The 19,665-nt window shown below is 39.8% G+C and overlaps 1 protein-coding gene and 1 non-coding gene across 3 annotated transcripts in view; both read right to left on the bottom strand.

The window, feature by feature from the left end:
* Positions 1 to 40: 40 nt before the first annotated feature.
* The window catches only part of Kmt2e (lysine methyltransferase 2E (inactive)), an 83,567-nt gene continuing 63,942 nt past the window's right edge, over positions 41 to 19,665 (bottom strand). The window contains exons 14-24 of one of the 2 annotated variants that reach the window (XR_002025680.2): positions 18,299 to 18,563; positions 16,239 to 16,337; positions 7,046 to 7,210; positions 6,448 to 6,756; positions 3,388 to 3,642; positions 3,079 to 3,223; positions 2,267 to 2,517; positions 1,758 to 1,814; positions 1,085 to 1,612; positions 394 to 508; positions 41 to 122 (exon numbers count right to left, since the gene is read on the bottom strand). Coding sequence is in view for 1 of the 2 variants with exons in the window: in XM_019208927.2 (XP_019064472.1) it covers positions 470 to 508; positions 1,085 to 1,612; positions 1,758 to 1,814; positions 2,267 to 2,517; positions 3,079 to 3,223; positions 3,388 to 3,642; positions 6,448 to 6,756; positions 7,046 to 7,210; positions 16,239 to 16,337; positions 18,299 to 18,563 (2,113 nt within the window). In the remaining variant the exon portion in view is untranslated. Of the gene's footprint in view, positions 123 to 144; positions 509 to 1,084; positions 1,613 to 1,757; positions 1,815 to 2,266; positions 2,518 to 3,078; positions 3,224 to 3,387; positions 3,643 to 6,447; positions 6,757 to 7,045; positions 7,211 to 16,238; positions 16,338 to 18,298; positions 18,564 to 19,665 lie in introns of those variants that run through there. The other variant, XM_019208927.2, reaches the window with a different exon arrangement.
* Positions 1,978 to 2,075, bottom strand: LOC117284197. The gene has a single exon (XR_004515294.1). It is a non-coding gene; the product is annotated as a small nucleolar RNA U13 (small nucleolar RNA).

The raw sequence follows: 19,665 nt of genomic DNA, 5'->3' as shown, positions 1-19,665 counted from the left end.
TCGCTGCAGGCGCTCAGGCTCCCGCCGGCGCTGGGCAGCGTGCTGACCAGAGGGAAGCTGTCCGCCTTGGAGCCACTCTTCCGGGCTTCCCGCTGCCTCTTTCTGTACTCCAGGAGGGAAACCTGGAGCAAGACGGAGAAAGCAGACCTTTTATTCTTGACTTACAGGTCTGAATCTATTTTTTTCTAAAGAGAATTACTAAATTTACATTAGGAAAGTTATCTAAAATAATTTGATTTCCAGTAAATAACAATTATCAAATGCCTACCATACGTCAGGCATTGTTGTATAGGATTTACATAACATTATCTCATTTAATCCTCACAACAACCCTAGGCAATAGGTATATTATCATCCCCGTTTACAGAGGAGGAAATTGAGTAACTCACTCACTCAAGGCCACACCGCTGGTGAGTGTTGGAGCCGGGATTCGAACCTAGGTCTTACTTGAAAGCCCGTGCTCTTTCCACTATACTACATTGCTTCCCACAAAGTTGCCAACTGGACTCTGTTATAAAAATTAAAAGCACACATCACTAAAATTCTTCGATCGGTAAAGCAATAAGCCTGTTAACCCAAGTAAGCGCCGCCGCCGCTCGCTCGCTCTCTGCCTGCCCGCCGGGCCCAGGGCCCTGCTGCCTGCTTCCCGAAACCTGCTTCGCGACCCCGCTCTGCGGCTACGGCACGACTACGTACGACCGACCGACAGACAGACGGACGGACCGGCCGACCTCGGGAGAGCCGCTTCCCCCACACGAGGCTGCCTTTGCAGGTAAGATGAGGGTGACAGGAACGATTTGCCTCCTTTTTCGGTTGGGAAGGGTTTTAAAGTTAACTCGTTTGGCAAAATAAATCACCGTGAAGTTTCTGTCTCTGAAACCACACTTCTACAGGGACTTTCCGTATCACTACAATTTTCTTTTCTGTATTTTTAAAATTAAAACAAGAGGCTTTAAAATGTGCACATAAAATTTTTAACCTAAATAATGCCTTACGTAAATACATATTCTAACTGAATTAACCTTCAACCGCAGTATAAAGAAAAAAACCACCCAAAGAGCGTGTCAACCGTGAAATCTGTAACCTTTTTCTTCTGGGGCGGATTCTGGGGAGTGCAGCTGCCGTCCATGAGCGCGTCTGTCACGGTCCGTCCGAAGCCGGAGAGCAGCCCGTCTTCGGCGGTGCAGAACACAGCCGCCTCCAGGAACGCGGCTCTGGCGTCGTCCTGCATCAGGCACTTGGACTCACTTACTCGGAAGCCGCCTCCAACCTCCAGCTGGTGCGAGGGCGTCAGGTCCCTGAGGTTGGAGTTGACGGAGAAGACACCGGCTCTGTCGGGAGACTTCACCCAGGACGGGTACAGCGCGGCCGGCTCGGGCCTGTCGTGGGCAGGCGCCTCCAGGGCTTGGAGCAAGGCGGCCGGCTCCACCGCGTCCAGGCCCAGGTGCAGATCCGACGCCGGCTCCTTCTCGCCCATGCCCGGCCTGCCGGCCTCGGTCCTACTCCTAGGGCTGGCGTAACCAATAGTCTTTATTTCTTGCAGACCCAGCTCAGTTAAACTGGAATTTCTGAAAGGCCCCAATGTTAACAGGGTTGAAGATCTGTCATATCCCTGTTTACAGAATTAAAGACACACACACACACACATAATGACATCTTGAGATTCTTTACTTTAAAATCTACCAGTAATTTAGGCAAAATAATGATACTGGGAAAAATGTGGCTGCTTAACTTTTTTTTTTTAATCACCTCCTTACCTCTTGACTGTAAGTGCGTCTCTTTATTTCTGGAGAACTTTCTGGGGAAGAAATATTCTACATAAAAGGAATAATCAAAATTGAAAATTAAAATACATAATAAAATCCATAAAATTTTTGAAATGAAAACTTAAAATTAGAAACTACTACATAGACTCTGGGTTTAGGATTTGTTTCCTGTTTTCCTTGCATGCCCCAGGTAAGATTTTCTTTTTGCCCCACACCAACAGGTAACGTGCTGGCGCTGTGACGACGTTTGAGGGGCACATCTCACACAGTGGCATGAACCCCGACCATCAGGCTCAGGAACCAAAAGGTCCCAGATAAGATACGTGCTCCGAGGTCACTTCGATACACACACAGTCATTGCTCCGATTAAAAAGGTTTTTAAATGTTTACATTCACATCAATGTCTGCATCCAATTTTCTCTTTTCATTTAGTTTCTTAGCACATTCGTTGTTCCCCATCTATGTGGGCTGAAAACCGTTTTCTCATTGAAATTTCTCACCTCAAAGTGCATGGTGTTTCCTGGTGTGCCCGGTGTTACCGGGGTGACTGGTGAATATATGGGTTTGTAACCATTTCTACAGGTCTCATCGTCTGATTTTACCCGTGGAGGAGTGGCAAATGCCGGGTCCGTAGGAGTAATGTCTGCATGAGTTGGTGTGGCATACGGTGAAGGAGTAGGTGTGGAGCTTTCTGAGTAAACAGAATCTAGCAATTGATAAAGTCTTCGTTTTTTTAGTGGTGTAGTTAAATCTGTTGGCAGAATAATAATCTATAAGAAGTTATACTGTTGGTATTTGCTATAATCTGTAACATTCTGGAAATGTGATATTCTGGAAAAGATACTAGTATATAGTAATTAGGATTACTTTCACCCCATGCCTAAATTATAATTTTTTTAAATGGAATTAACATGAAACCATTTTCCCCATAGATCTTTTATTAGCAAGTATTACCTTGCCTGAAGGACTTGTAGGCCTAGAGTTCTCAAGGAAATCTTACAAGTAGCTGGAGTAGTGTTAACCTTGCTGTGACTGATTTTTCTCAGAGTCCTTTTGAATGTTTGAAATCAGCACGCCCCAAAGCCAAAACTAGGCCTTAAAAATTCAACCATATTCCCCAAAGTACACTGTACTGCAAACCAAGGATTTCTTGTCTTGCCTTGGAGACAAGCTTTGGAGAACAGAATGAGAAGGGTTTTGTGACAGTGTGCTCTTCTCTTATCACCAGCGGTAACTAGACCATGCCCGCTATGAAACTAGGTCTGTTCCGCCGTACTGCTCACACTAAATCAATATTGAAAATAAATCCTACCTGGAAGGGAACAACTATCATTAAATAGTAGTGGGCTTTTATTTTCCCCATCGACTATAGGACTTCTGGATCTTTCTTGACAAGGCGAGTTAAATCTATGTAAAATTGCTGAATTTTCTTCTTCCAGAGCCTGTTTCAACCATCGCTAAATAAAACAGAAAAAATGAACAGGAATAAATTAGTAGCTATTCATTGTCTTCAATGCAGAGCTGATTTCAAAAGCACTTTTCTACAAGTATTAGCAACAAGGAATGAGACTGGCATGTGTCTAGTTCATCCCAGATTCATAACATCCAAAGAAACATTTACCTTTTTGCATGAGCCAGAAGCATTGTCAGTAGGTTCTTTCCTTCTCCTTTTTTCTGAAAGGAATGGTGATGTAAACCTAATATAATGCTTAGGAGTAGAGTACACGTGAGGACTGTAGGTGAGACCGGGCAGAGAATTGAGCTGTGTAGCTAACACTTCTGGATCTGTAGTTATGCGCAGCGGCCTTTCAGAAAGGCTGTCTGAAGGTTTTCCTGTCTTCTCATTCTTCTCACTTAACCATTCACTGACCAAGTGCTAGAGAAAAGAAAAATCTGGATCACTACATAAGTGCATATTCTCCTATAAGATACCCTCATAACAGGGCCAGGGATTTAGCTCAGTGGCGCTGTGCCTACCTCACAAGCACAAGGTCCTGAGTTCAGTCCCTGGTAGCACCCCCCAAAAAATACCCCGATAACAAAATTAGAAATGGACATTGCCTAAAGTTATAAATTGTGTAATTTAAATAATTCATACATGATGTCCAAAAAGCTCTGCATGTCATTCTATATTTCCTATGATATATTTTACATGATGTTCTTGAGAAAGAAAACAGTTGATTATTACATAAAAACACTAATGCTTTTAAAAATAGTAAAACCTAGGAGACATCAGTATCAAATAGCAAAAATTTAGGCTTGCTACTGTTTTACACATATAAATTGATCAGTTAGAAAAATCTGATTTTAGCAGTGTTTTCCAAAGCAAAGGGCCTCTCAGAATCTCTGAGTAGCCGGGTGTGGTGGTGGACACCTGTCATCCTGGCACTTGGGAGGCTGAGGCAGGCAGATCACTATGAGTTTGAGGCCAGCCTAAGCTACATAGCAAGACCCTGTCTCAAAAAAAATTTTTTTAAAACTCTCAGAGATGAATTAGTGTATATAGTGTACATACACAAAACAAAACTGTCAGCACTGCCAATCCCTGGTTGAAGACGTTTTAAATATTCAAAAGTTCCTATGCTTTGAAATTTTACATGGTCTTTTTAATTCTTTTTTTTTACTTGGTCTGCAACATGCATAATTCAATCTTACTAGTAGTATGAATATATGTGATTGTAAAGGATAATGATTATTCCTTTTTAAAACTTGTTATTTTTTTCCCCTTTGCTCCCTGGGCATTCATATGCCTAGTAATCAAATAAGATTCTTTAAATTTCATGAGGAATATGAATTGTAGAAAAAGTATACATGTATATGTCCCTTCACACACACACACACACACACAACATGAGGGACAGAAACAGGCACATTAACAAAGTAACATACTTCGCCTATCTGCCGGTAGGCAATTTAAATATTTGATAGAATCCATATATGTGTGTGTGTGTGTGTGTGTGTGTGTCTGTGTGTGTGTCTGTTAGGCAATTTAAATATTTGATAGAATCCATATATATGTGTGTGTGTGTCTGTGTCTGTGTGTCTGTGTATGCAGAGCTACCTTTGCAGAACAAGCAGTACATGGTGGCAATATGTAGTGCTTTACCAGCACCTGGAATCTGCACCCATATTGCCAGGGAGTAGATTCTGCCTTTGCCATTTACACTGGGACCATGAGCACATTATGTAACTTCTACATCTCAGTCTTCACCTGTAAAAAAAGAAGGGTTGTAATGGAACCCAGCTCTAGACAATGTTATGACAGTGAGAAAGCATGTAGCTCAGTGATGACAGCATCTGCCCACCATGAGAGCAAGACCCTGTGTGAAGTTAAAGCCTAAGCATAGCCCTTAGAATCGTGTCTGTCCCAGAGCAAGTGCTATGGTTAGAGGGAACCCTGACAATTGGCACTGCTTGAGAAATACTATGTTTCAAATAATACCATAAACAAAACCTACAGGATAGGATGGAAGAGCCCACACTGCACACTGGGGGATGCAGACAGCACAATAATTTCCTCATTTATAATTAAAAGGCAGGATTTATATTTATAATTGAGAAAGCAATTTCACTTCTTTAAACTTGAGGGTTTTTTTTTTTCTACTACACAAAAGTTGAAATTATTTTTTTGTCTTCTCAAGATGAGCTAAAACATTGTTAAAAACAAGTATTGGCTTGCTGGCATGGGGCAGTGAGGAGAACACAGATTGTAAGTTAAACACAGCTCTGGTTAGATTGCTAATCCTGTGGCTTTCTGGCAAGTAAGTTATTTAATTTCTACCACTAAAATATAACCCTGGGTGGTTTTGGCAGTGTTCCTATAAACTACTGAATTAGATCAAAATAAATGAAATTTCAAAGTACTCTATTATAAAATTACTAGAAAAGGATCTATTTGTGGTCTGCTCTCTCCTCGAAGAACCAAAGGGTTACCACTTTGGTACCTCTGGTCTCATCAGCATGCTGTGTGTGTTAGTGAGAAAGCAGCAGCTTCATAAGGATATCCTATTTCTGAGCTGAAAGAGCCCAGACTTGTTTAATTCAGTAAATAGCGGGCCGAGAATTTAGCTCAGTGGTGCCGCCACCTGCCTCACAAGCACAAGGGCCCGAGTTCGATCCCCAGTGCCAAAAATAAATAAATTAATTAATTAATTCAGTAAATACCGTCTCATAAATGCTTCATTAAATCTGACAGGTTTCCAAGAATTCTAAATAGTTTGATCTAGAACTTCTACCTTACAAATATGCACATTTAGTACAATCCACTGAAATAACAGTTTCTTCACATTTGATTCTTATAATCTACCTACACAGTGGGAGTTATAAAACACACAAATGACAAAAGAGAAATGGCCTGGGGTTACAGTTCAGAGTAGAGTTCCGGCCTAGATGCTCATGGGCCTGGATTCTGTCCCAGGTACTACCACAAGGAAGAGGCGAGGGACAGTGCACATGAAACCAGTTTGCACAAAAATGCAAACACCACATTTGCGCAAAAGGCAGGCACACTTATTTAAAGAAACCATGAATTGCAGCACAAAGTCTTGATTATCTTAATCATAACTGAACAGTCTCATAATTCTTTTAAAAATCTGTAAGTAGACAACTGAATTTTTAAAATTTACTAATGCCGTAAGACACTTGCTGAGAAACAGTCTGTAGCATTCATAAGGAATCATACCTTCTTTGTTTTGGGGTACTTCGGAGGACATTTATTAAGTGCTGGAACTTCAGCCTCAGGGATTATTTCCGCCACTGCAGTTTCCGTTTCTGGCTCTATGACTAGCACAGTGTTTTCTATCTCGTTTTGCTGTGCTGTGACCTCAACATCGGGCGAGGAAGGCTGGATGTCGGAGCACATGCTGACCGTTCTGTGTCTCCGGCGCTGCTGTCCGATGTGAGTCCTACTGCGAGAGAAGCTTTTCCTCTGTTTAGCTCTGTTTACTCTGGCAGGGGCAGGCTTGTTAGCGGTTTCTTCTTTTGCTTGTTCCTAATTCCAAATACAACATAATGGAACTTTCGATTGTGTTTCTATAAGCTGAAGGACAACAGCATTAATCTACTCAAAGTTTTCCAAATTTATGGATTCTGATGTATAATGAATTGGCAAGATGAAAAATTATGCAGTGTAAACTTAAGTCTAAATTTCCCATAAAATGCTATCAAAAGTCTATCAGGCATAATTTTTCATTTTTTAAGAGATGTAATTAAATTGTACGTATATGGAAATTTTGAGGGTGTGTAAATATGAAAATAAAAATAGACCTGAATAATAATACCTGAATAACCTCAGCATCACTGGCAGTCTGTGAGTCTTTACATTCAGCTTTAACTTCTGTTTTGGCTGTGCTGATCCTTTCCAAAGCTTGTTCTCGTCTCTTCTCTCTTTTCTCAAGTCTGGCAAAAGCTTGCAAAATTGCTTCCATTTTCCTTTCTTCTCTTGTCTACAAAAATTGAAGTTTTAATTTTAAGTAGCATGATATCATTGCTCTGAGGTAAAAAATCAAAATTCATATCCAACTTGAAAAGGCACTGCTATGATACTGTTAGCAAACCAAGTCTATCATTGGTGGGTAAGGGGTGGACAGCTCATATTCTAGAGCTGTAGAGTCCCGAACATCATCTCTGTAAGGCCTCTTTCTACAAATAGAGTTCATGGCTGATTGTTAAAAGGGTTTTTCTTAAAAGCCTCAAAATCTACCTTGCTTTTCCACATTAAAAAAATGTGTTAATGTAGAAGCCAGTCTTTTATTAAAAACCAAGAATTCCTCTGGTATGACGTGTACAGGAGCAGTCAATAGGTTCCTGCTGTGTTACGGCGGGATGGCTGTGAGGTGAAGTCTTGGGTTCAAATTATGACTACCAGCATCACTGTGACTTTAAGCAGGTTACTTAACCTTTCTGAGAAGCAAGATGGGATAATAATACTTACACTTCAGTGGACCATTCCTAAGTTCAAACAAAACATCTGTGAGCTTTTCAGACAGTACTTGGCAAAACGGCAGGCATCCCACATGTGTTAACTATCCCTTCTCCTTTAGCACTCCTGCCCTCCATCATCATTGCAAAGGCATTCCTCTACCTTCTGCTCTTCCTTTCTTACACTGACACTTCAGTACAGGGCCTCAGGGAACAGCAAGAGCCCCTTCGAGCAAGACCCAGAGCCTCGACCAGACCGCCTGGCAAACGCTTCAGCTTTCAACCAGCACAGGAAGCACCTCCAACAACTGTCCAGTTCTCCAAATGAAAAGAACCAGGTCCTGAGGCTCAGATCCACTTGTCTTTCCTCCTCCACTGTCATTGATGTGGGGAAGAAAGAAAGAAAGATCAGAAACTCCAGGTCTGGCTGCCATGGTCTCATCAGCATTGACTTATCCCACCATCAGCAGCTGAGATTCAAGCATTAGGAGGCCTACCCTTTGTGTTTCCTGTATTTTTTCTGTCACACTCTATAAAGGAATAAAGTAGGCTATCAACAGAGCAACTGAAAATACCTCTAAAGTCTCTAATTTATTGACGCAAACTGCCATCCTGCCACTGTGACACAAAATGTGTTATCCTCACCTTGACTTTACTGGCGAGGACTGTTTGTCTATGCATACACATCTGCCCCTTAGCTCTCCTGGTCTAGGATGGGCTGTCAGACACTTTGAAAACAGCATGGGCAAAAGATCAAAGCACTGGAACTGAATGTTTTAAAGCTGAATTCGTTCTTATTTCTGGTCTTTTACATCACCAATTTGAGATCACTGGGTCATAGTGCTTTCTTTAAAAACTATGAGTGGGCTGGGTATGGTGATGCACGCCTGTAATCCCAGCACTTGGGAGGCTGAGGCAGGAGGATCGCTGTGAGTTCGAGACCAGCCTGGGCTACATAGTGAATTCCAGGTCAGTCTCAACTACAAAGTGAGATCCTGTCTCAAAAAACAAAAAACAACAAACAACAAACAACAACAACAAAAAAACTATGAGTGGGTATCAGGGATTTTTTAAAACCCAAGTACAACACAAAGTTCATTTTCACAGTTGCTTCACATATTGAAGGAAAGATGTAAATTACTGTGGCTACTTCATAAACATTCTAAATTTGTGGAGAAATTATATTTTCCCAGAAAAAAAAAAACCGCCTTAGCATAAATCATTTATGTGTGAAAGAGATGTTTGGTAGATTATGATTACCCTAGATTTTCTAAAACCCTTAGGAATTTATGCCAGGAGAAGTTTCTCTGACACTTCCCTTGTTTTGGATCAGGGAGTAAGGCTCAGATAAGTTACAGAAAGACCCAAACTCATTCAAAGAAATATGGAACTTCCCTGTAAATAGTACAATCTAGTTAAAGCAAACCCCTTCACTTAGAGATGGTTCTTGATCTCCAGAGTTGGTTGGGATCTTAAGAAATAATGCAGTCCTATCCTGGTAATCCAAGTCCTTGTACAAAGTGACTGCATCGAAGGTGGGACCCTTGTGTGATGATTATACGTAGTCCCCACTAAGTACTCGCCTGCCATCCTATGTGAAGAACAGTGAAGCACTGGTCTTCTTACATCACTACACCTCTTAACTGTGTAGGAACAAAGTCATGAGCACTAAACACATTTCCTAATAGCTTTAACCTATCGTGGGAATGTAAAAATGAAAAAGGCCTAGTTTTCTTTCTTTGTTTTTGTTTTTGTTTTTTTTAAGACAGGGTCTCACTATAGTTCAGGCTGACCTTGAACTCATTCTGTAGCCCAGGCTGGCTTGAACTAACTCAGGGCAATTCTCCTGCCTCAGCCTCCCAAGTGGTAGGATTACAGGTGTGCGCCACCATGCCTGGCCATATGTGGCTTTCTGCATGGATAACAATCACTTATTTCCACAGTTAAACAACTTTATAATTCCTTAAGGTTCATATATCATTCAACTAGAATGTTCATCACGCATTCCAACATTATCTGACATATAACTAGGTAACAGTATTTACTGAAATTGTTTATATCGAACTTACAAGTAACTGCAGATAACTAGAGAAATAAAGGGTCATCACCCCAGGAGACTGCCCAGTGCAACCAAGACTCTGCTTGATGCAGTTTAGAGCACCCACAGGGCTGTGTGACCTGTGTATTCTCTATCTGACTCACTGCAGCCCAAGTCCTTCGTCGTGTGTGAGTTGGGAAGCTGACAGAAAGATGCGGACGCAGAGACCTGTGTAGCTTTACTACACACCGTCCACGCTTTTAGATGTCACACTAAAGTATGCGGCCCTCCTTCGTGACTCACTGTGCATTATTATGATGTCCTTTTTCAGTTGTGGCTTTCTAACAGTAAATATGGAGTACTACAATTTCCTGTGACCTGAAGGAAAAAAAAGTCTGCTTCATAACACTTCCATTTGCTGAGGTATCAGTATTTTGAGAATCTTTATTCTAACTGTGTACTTCAAAGAATAAAGACATGGTAGTAAAAACCTGTATTTTCAACTTTTGGAATAGACAGGTAATTTTTGTCTTAAGTTTCAAAAGATGGGGAAAGCCTGCACCATACAGTTCAAGGTTACATAATAACAGGAATTAACATGTTACATAATACAGAAGCTGAAAAAAATACTAGCTCAGAAAATGTGCCTAGTGACTTAATGTATTAAAAATAAGCCTGTAAACTTGTAAATCTGTCACATAGCTTTACAGGGAACTCTTCTGGGGGTGGGGGTGTAGACAAGGAGAAAGGTATCTAGGGATTCCAGATTCGCCTTTCTACCTGCTGTCAAGCAGGAAGCAGACATGGGGACAGGAAAGACTGCACGCCACTGCAGCAGCCCAGCTCAGCCCCGGCAGTCGTCTGCTTTCCTCATCTAAGTTCCCATAGTCTGAAAATATGAATCCCAGAAATCACAATTTTAAAGAAAATCTGTCTTTTAAGGAAAGGCCAGGGCCCACCTACAAATTTACCCTACTGTATGGTCTTGTAGTACAGAAATTAAAGACTCCTTAAATTTCCCTTATTCTTTCCAACAGCAATAACAGACTGTGAATCTCAAGATTCATAATGTGATTGGTCACTAATAAAAGTTGTTGAAAGCAGCATGTGTGACTTGTGTGGTATCTGTCTCCTCTGTTGCCCTCCTGGCACTGTCAGTGTGCCGACGCTGGGGACTGGCTGCGTGCTATCCAGCCTTGCCTGCTGTCCCGCCCAGCACTTGGGAGACTCTGACAGCTGCGCACTTTGCACGAGTAAGAACGGCTGAGTGTCACATCAGCTGTGTCTCACTGCTATGTGAAGACACAACTGGAAGCACTGAAGTATGGTTTGGGGCGTCTTAAATTTATTACACAGCTAAAGCAGAACAACCTCATTTTGTTTTAACAGAATACCTATAAAAACAAACTGGTCTCCTTTGACGTTATTAATTACTTTTCTTCACAAATACAAATCCTAATCTCTGATGACACAAACTTAGAAAAGTGTCAGGGCCAGGGATTTAGCTCAGTGGTGCTGGCACCTGCCTCAAAAGCACAAGGTCCTGAGTTCGATCTTCGGTACCGAAAAAAGAAAAGCATGAGAAAAATAGCAAAGTGTCAGTCAATGTCAACTTAAGCATACTATAAGGCGAGCACAGTGAGCTCAATGAGCCCACCACAGTCCTGTGCTCAGATGACTTTTCTGGCAACAAATTTATTTTTAACAAATTTACCCTTCCACCTATACTATTATTAAAACTACAGGTGTGCATGTATCACACCTGTAATCCCAGCACTCTGGGCGGGTGAGGCAGGAGAATCACAAATTCAAGCCCATCCTGGAACTTAGTGGGACCCTCTCTTTGGTGATTAACTGATTAACTGTCAGCTTGAATGGGGATGCCCAGATGAATTCAGTCAGCAGCATTCTGGGTGTGGAAGACCCACGAGATAAAAAGGAGAACGGGAAGGGAAAATTTCAGCTGATTTTCCTTGGAAGCGCTTCATTCCAGCTGCTTTGCCTAGGATGAGCTTTGGTTGTCCACTTTGAGGAGCTCCAGTCCTCACTGTCTTTTTGAGGAGCCCTGCCCCAGCCCTGTAAGCGTTTGTAGGCACTAATACACTGTCTCAAAAAAATAAAGATCTGGGTTCAATCTCCAGCACCAGTGGCAGGGGGCACCCTGCCTCTTTGACGGTGGTATTCTAAAGCAAGTCACTTCCTAAAGGCAGAATAACAGTGTAGATTATGAATAATCATGTTTTCTTAGAGTGTGTCAGCCACTGGATAGAAAATCAACACACTGTCAAAGGTGTAGAAATCTAGGCGATGCTGAACAACACAGTCTCAAGAGTTTTGATGCACAAAGTGTGTGGCAGTTACGGCAGAGCTTCAAATCCTCTGGGTGTGTCGGGGCGTGGCCTGGGGTCTGGATGGTGCTCTGGCATTCTTCCCCTACTCTTGTTCCAGGTGCCAGGCCCTTCTGCCATGATCTTCCTGCCTTGGAGCCCACAGATCAGCGACTGAAACTGTGAGCAAGTTAACTTCTCAAAGCTGTGGTTGTCAGGTGTCACGTCTGAACAATGAGCAGCTAATACACATGGGAAATCTCAAAGGGAGAGGACTAAGTACAGTGTTTACTAAACTCAACTTTCCAAAGAGCTCTTGTTTGGCATACTGTGTTAGCTCAGATTTCTGTGGAACACTTCTTGGTGTGAAGGACAAGGGTTGAAACTCATGGAAAATCCTGAATAGCATTGGGCAAGACCTCCTGAACTATAAGGAAACTTCATTTATCTGACGTTCCTCAGTGGTTCCCATGAACATTTAGTCGGCTCATTTTCTAAGCATTTACATGTTCTTAATATACCAGGCACTTTTTCCCTGTGAGGAGCAGGGCTGTGACAATAAATCTCAAACTCTACGTCACGGAGTTTATGTTCTAGTGATACACAATTTTATACTACCCTAGCTGTTTGACAGGCCCAGGGATCTCAGTCCTGGGTGATTAACTTTGAATATCCTTGTGATGGATGGCACATTTCTGTCCTTTTAAATGAACTAACGTCCACAGGCTCTAGTTTAAGCAATCTGATTATAAGACGCCATGAAGTATCACCAACTATACTTTCAAGGTATCTTTTAAGGTGATTACAAAAAAGTATTTCAGAAATATATTAACAGATACTATAAAGGAAGTTCTTTTCATATCATAAATAGGAGAGAATGTTTTTAATATAAATATTTCAAAACTCTGCTATTTTAAAAATGATTGCTTATTAACGGTATGCTTCCCAGTACCTCACCCTCTTCTGCATGCTCTCTGACAAGACCGGCCAACTAACCCCACCCCAACTAACGAATCCCAGTGGGCCCACCTGTGGTGCCTGGTTTGGAATCAGGTGAGTATGCACAGCCTGCTGTCTCCAGAGGCACAACCTATCTGGGCTCAAAGACCTCCGATACCCATTCAGACTCACAGTCAAAGAAGCACCTCTTACCAGCAGAGAGGAGACTTACAGTAACCCTCATCTGCTCCATACAGTTTGGCCCAAATTTACTTCTGTAAGTGGGTGGCAACTTCTTGGGAAGGAGGGTGTGGCATCACAAACAAAGCAATTAATGGATGATAGAAAAGAAAAATCTCAAGGACCAAAGGAGGTGGAGGGAAATGGAGCTGAGAATAAAAGAAGCTTTTCCTTCCTGGCTAGTAATGATTTGAATTAATACTCTTTTGTGAAATACTCATCGCTCAAATTTTCACACCTGGAAACCACAACTTACATGAATGGGTGCTCTATGACCTTACTCTATTATCCATATAACCCTCCCCTTTCCCCAAATACAGCCTATAATCCTCAACCACAAATCATTTGTCATATTCATAATTCTCTCTGGCCTATTTTTCCTGGAGAAATAAATGCAAATTCAATTCCATACAACTAGTTAGAATAGACTTGTCTAAGCCCTACTCAAAAGCCCATCACAGGTATTTCCCAGAATTAGTAAAATGGTACCTCTCAAATAAATGATATTTCTCAACTTGAGTTACCTATCATTTTTCTATCTCCTGTACCACCTCTTGCTGAATTATTTTTGTAAATATCTGTGAAGGCAGAGATATTGTCCTTTCATTCTCATTAAAAAGAATGATATCAAGAAACAAAATACATAAATCCACTGATGCAAGTTTTGGAAACAGAGCCAGATGCTAAGTGGTATATGAATTTTTTAAAAAATATAGGCAAAAATTAGATCAGTTCCGTATTGTTCCAGCTATACTACAAAGGACTGACTGAAATACATTTGAATTTAGAGATTATATGGAATTTATACAGGAAGAATTCCTTATTATAAGAATTCCTTATTCAAATCTGGTAAATATACATGATAGCCTATATCATTATAATCCATAATGGCTTAGAAGTCTGCTTGTCACTGGAGAAAAACATGGTATTGGGCATGGTGGTGCATACCTGTAATCCAAGCAATTAGGAGGCTAAGTCAGAAAGATCACTGTGAATTTGAGGTCAGCCTAAATTACATAGTGAGACCCTGTCTTAAAAAGCCAGAAGAGTAACATGGCTACCATCTTTATTTCATCTGGTTTTAGTTATCTTTTTTCTAAGTTGCCACTTTATTTGCCCTTATTTTTCTACCTACTGAAGCAAATCTAAACAGAATGACAAAAACTAGAAATTCAAAGGCTCATTTAAAAAACAAATACCACTACTCTGAGAGGAAAAAAACTAACTGATTAGGAATCCCAGCATGTGTGCTTCTGCATTCAGCTTATCTGATTACACCCAAAAATTCTATAATTTAAACATTAAACCAAATATACCAATTAGAGTAAGAATGCAATAACTTTAAGGGCTCTAGATCAAGAAACCAAAGAAAAAGTTTTAAAATTTTATTACATATCCTTTCAAAATACCAAATTATAAACACTTATACTTTTTAATTTTTCCAGCTTTTATTCCCATGAAATTCCCACCTTCATAGCCATCTTAGTGGCAGATAATAGGATGCCTATGCTAAATGAGTATAAAAACATTTAAGTACTCTAGATTAATACAGCATAATCAGAGCCAAAAGTGGATGCCAAATAAGCACAAAAAATATTTTCTCCAAAAAATCTAAGATCAATAAAAAGGCATCTATTTTTTTTCTGTCATAAGGAAATAAGGATTTTCTAAGTTCCAGTGTCTTTCTCAGGATTGACAGAGGATTGGTATTTTTATTGTTGTTTTGTTGTTGTTGTTGTTTTTTTTGAGACAGGGTCTCACTATGTAGTTGAGATTGACCTGGAACTCCCTGTGTAGCCCAGGCTGGTCTCGAACTCAGGGCGATCCTCCTGCCCTAGCCTCCCAAGTGCTGGGATTACAGGCGTGCGCTACAATGCCATGCCCAGCCCCTGAGGACTGATATTTTAAAGTATACTCAACGTCATAATAATTTTTAAATACAACCCATTCTGAATAAAACTACTCTGAGCACAGAACAAGTGTTCAGGCTTTTTTGGGGGTGGGGGGTACTGGGGACTGAATTTCAGTCCTTGCACTTGCGAGGCAGGCAGTGGAACCAATGAGCTAAATCCCTGGCCCCATGTGTAATTGTTTTTAAAGCCACTGCTATGGCTCACAGAGCCAACTGTAAAGGAGGAGGCTCCTTCTATCAGACACATCATGCCCCACCTGCAGGAAGCAGTGGCTCTAACTTGGTCAGTTAGAAGTTCTTACACAGGTAATGCAAGCATAATACTGGCACAATTAAGGAATGAAGGAGGCAATAGTTACAGAAAACATGGACTACAGTTAACTTACACATTACTATATCCTGAAAAAAGTTCCATATAATTCCTTTGGATACAGGATTTCCTTCATATTGAGAATGTTAATTACCACTGTTTTTTGAGGAAATTTCTTGACCCATTTCTACACTGACAAGATAAACAGTATGAGAGCTATAAATTCTAAACTTATTTTTTTGTTTGGTTTTATCTTTTGAGAGAGTCTCACTATGTAATCTAGGCTGTCCTCAAATTCACAGCAAGCCTAGTGCCTCAGCCTTCCAAGTGCTAGGATTACAGGCATGTGACACCATGCTCTTCTTAAATTTTATTGTAATGAAAGTCTTACTTTTTATAACAGTAGACTAATATGGAAATAGTAACTACCAAACAATGGTGTATTTTGTTTTGGCTTTATACAAGCCATTTACTTGGTGCTATTTATGGCTTACAGTTGTTTATTTTATATCAAATCATGAAAAGGGGTACATTTAGCTAATGAGAGACATTATGAACAGTAATTGTGGCATTAAGATTTATTAATAGTTTCCAACTTCAAAAATGTTACTAAAATTACTTCTAAAACGTCATACATTCTGAAATGTCTAATGAACACCACTAAAAATACAAATGACTAGTGCAGTTTACTTAAGTGGTAATGATAAAGCCAAATAAAAATACTCCATGGCATGTTGGCTGCCCTCAGTCCAACTGAGCAGAAAGCAGCTACTGGCCCCCAACTTACCATCTTCCTTTTTCTTTCTGCAATCTGCTCCTCTGACTCCATTTCTACTTCATTGCTAATAGCAGTTTTTTCTTCTATATCATCAATAAAATCTGGTTCCTGAAAGACAGAAATGTCTTCTTTATAGAAATGATTACTTATGATAAACTAGGGACATTAAACTGTTTAAAAGTCTTTTGACCAAGACTACCCTGGCTTGATGGCACACACCTGTAACAGCAGCACTCTGGGAGGCTGCGGCAGGAGGATCGCCACAAGTTCAAGGCCAGCGTGAGCAAGTCAGTGCCTTAGCAAGACCTTGCCTCAAAGCAAAAACACAAAGGCCAGGATGTAGTTCAGTGTGAAGGAAATGGGTTCAATCCACAGAATCACCACCACCAAAAACAAACAAAAATAACAACAAAAAACTACCATAAAAAACAAACATAATTCAACATATAGAAATTACAAAACTTTTTTTTTGTTTCTTAATTCAACAAACTGTTCAAAATCCTGTTATCAAATAATTTTGCTTCCTAAATTCTAGTTAATAAAGTTCTTATCAATAGAAAGCCAGTATGTGAAAATGCTAATATGATTTCATATTTATACTCTTTCTGAAACATAAACATTTTTTACAAAACCTGGAAATAAAAGTGCTCAATAAATATGTCCAATTTAAAACTTAAAGGAAATCATTCCAAGATAGAGCACTTATATAATAAGCAAAAACTGCCTTTTTAAAAATAATAAATCTAACACCAGGAATGGTGGTGCATGTCTGTAATCCCAGCATTTGGTAGGCTGATGCAGCAGGATGGCTTTAAGTTCAAGGCCAGTCTAAATAACAGAGTGAGACCCTGTCTGAAAAGACAAAACAAAAAATAATAAAATTTTTAAAATAAAAAAATTTTGAGGCAGGGTCTTACAAAATTACTTAGGTAGCTGTGAACTTGTGATCCTCAGACCTCAGCCTACTCAGTAGATGGGATTGTGCATCTGGCTCTCTTTAATTATTTTTCTTTTTGTCATGTTAAGCATGGAACCCCAAGGCTTCCTGCATGGTAGATGAGCAGTCAACCAGTGAGCTGCATCTCCAGCCGTCAAACTTCAAGTGCGTGAGCTTGTGTGTCTGAGTGTGTGTCGGGGGTGCATGTGTGTGTGTGTTTGTGTGTGTATAATACTGGGACTTGAACCAGGCCAAGACCTCAAACATGCTAGAAAAGCACTTTAGAGTGCTGAGCTCGTCCCCAACCCTTTTAATTGAGAGAGGGTCTCACTAAATTGCTCAGTCTGGCTTCAGATTTGTGATCCTTCTGCCTTGGCCCCCTGAGTAGCTCAGATTATAGGCATGAGCCATGAGGCCTGGCTAACATGGCATATAACAAATACTATCTGGTCAGGGAAAAGTGTAGACTAAACTCTACCCTCAAAATTATTTCATATGTACGTGCAGTTTTTTAAAGATGTTGCCTGCTATTGGTTATAGCACTCATAGCAATGGTAGGGTTATTTTTGTCCAGATATTTAAGGAAAGGCAATCTCATGACTTCAGACTTTAAATAAGAACATGTATAGCTGTGCAAGGTTGCAGATATCTGTATTCCTATTCTACACATTACACCTGTATTCTCTGGGAAGCTGGTGGCAGAAAGGTAACAATTTCATGCCTAGTCTGAGACCTTAGCAAGCCCCAATCTCAAAATTTAAAAAGGGCTGGGGATGTAACCTAATGTGAAAGTCCTAGGTTTAATCCTTAGTACTGCATGAATATATACATACATACGTATATAGAACACTTATGAACATAAGAAAAGTGCTCTTTGGATTTTTTTTTTTTAATTACCAAGGCTTAGGAAAATCCTGTCTTTGACTCTACAAAGCTTTGTTGGCTGAGTTGTTTCACCATAATACAACAAATGTATACACTACACCAAAACTTGTATTTACAGTACTTCACAAAAAACAGAATGGACTTAAAAAATGTGAAATAGTTCTCCATTAAACAAAAAAAGGTAAAATATGACAAATCATTTTCTTGTGTTAATTCAGTTTCATCAAGAATCAGTAGAGTTCCATACCTGATTGTTTGATACTGATAATCTCAGTGGAGAAAGTTTTCTCTGCTTCGTTTCTGAGCTCTTTATTTTGTTGGTTGTTCCTTCAGAATCCAAAGTCATATTCTGATTTTGTGTATCTTTTTCCTTTGAAATATCTTTATCTTTTCTTCCTTTCTTCCTTCTAGTCTCATAACCACTATTGATGTTTTCCGTGGATTCAGAACTACGTTTCAGAACAGGGCACTCTGGATTTTCCTTAAGGCATGCACAATCCACCTTGTACTTACTGGAATGATAATCAGATAAATATTTCTTCAAAATAAAACACAAAACTGGGAAATTTCTAATCTGTTTTAAGTTGTAATTCCACAAAATTATATGCAATTAGTGATTATAAGTAATCCTTAACTTTTTACTAACTTGCATTTCTGGTAACTATCACAAAAGAAATACATTTTCTCATGAAAATATATGGTAAAATGGTAATGTAGTTTACACAAAATGTCATTAAGGCATAAACCATCATTACTTCTGAGGTCCCAGAGTATTATAAAAATTGACCTAAAATTTGACTTAGGTCTGTATTATACTTTAAGGAAGGATTTAATATCCAGGTTTCTTTAAAAAGCTATCCTTAAAAGATGTTTCCTCTTGACTCTAAGTACTCTCTCTTTCAAATGGAAGCTTGACAAATAACTGCACTAGCTCTTATCTTCACTAGTTATTACTACTCTCATTTTATATTGTGATTAAAGCTCAGTCAGGGCCGGTATCTTAAGCAGACAGTTACTAAATGGTAGTTACAGGTCTGTATGCCTATGTTTTTTCTTTGCTCACAACTACAAATAATGATAGCAACAGTTTGGTCAGCAGTTACTTTGTGGTAGGAACTGTTTCAAATAGTTTATAGGTGTCAACTCAGCAAATTTTCAGAACATTCCTGTAGAGTAGATTATTAGACTGATAGTTGAAATAATGAGGAACAAAGTGATGAAGAAATTGGCCTAAGGTTATAGAGTTCTTAAGTAACCAAGCTGGATTTGAACCTAGATTTCAATAAGTTTGTATTTTTAATCTCTTTGGGATACACTGTTTCTAAATTTTACACCTTCTGGGGAAAAGACTTAAAATAGAAAAGTGGCTAAAACTAACTCCACACAGAGAAAACGTAATAAATATGTAACAAATTTTGCATTTAAAAGAATCATCCAAAGTGTAAAAAAAGAAAGAAAGAAAGAAATGAAGTGAACTGACAGAACACTAAAACATATATAAGGGGTCTGGGGATTTAGCTCAGCGGTTTGGTGGCCTGCCTTGCAAGCGCAAGGACCCAAGTTCAATCCCTGGTACCCAAAAAAAAAAACCAAAAAAAAACAAAAAACAAACAA

Source organism: Fukomys damarensis, unplaced genomic scaffold (assembly GCF_012274545.1).
Source record: "Fukomys damarensis isolate Sample0158 unplaced genomic scaffold, DMR_v1.0_HiC HiC_scaffold_4, whole genome shotgun sequence".
NCBI lineage: Eukaryota > Metazoa > Chordata > Mammalia > Rodentia > Bathyergidae > Fukomys > Fukomys damarensis.
Note: the sequence above shows the minus strand (reverse complement) of the source record. Positions and strands in the feature narration are given on the sequence as shown.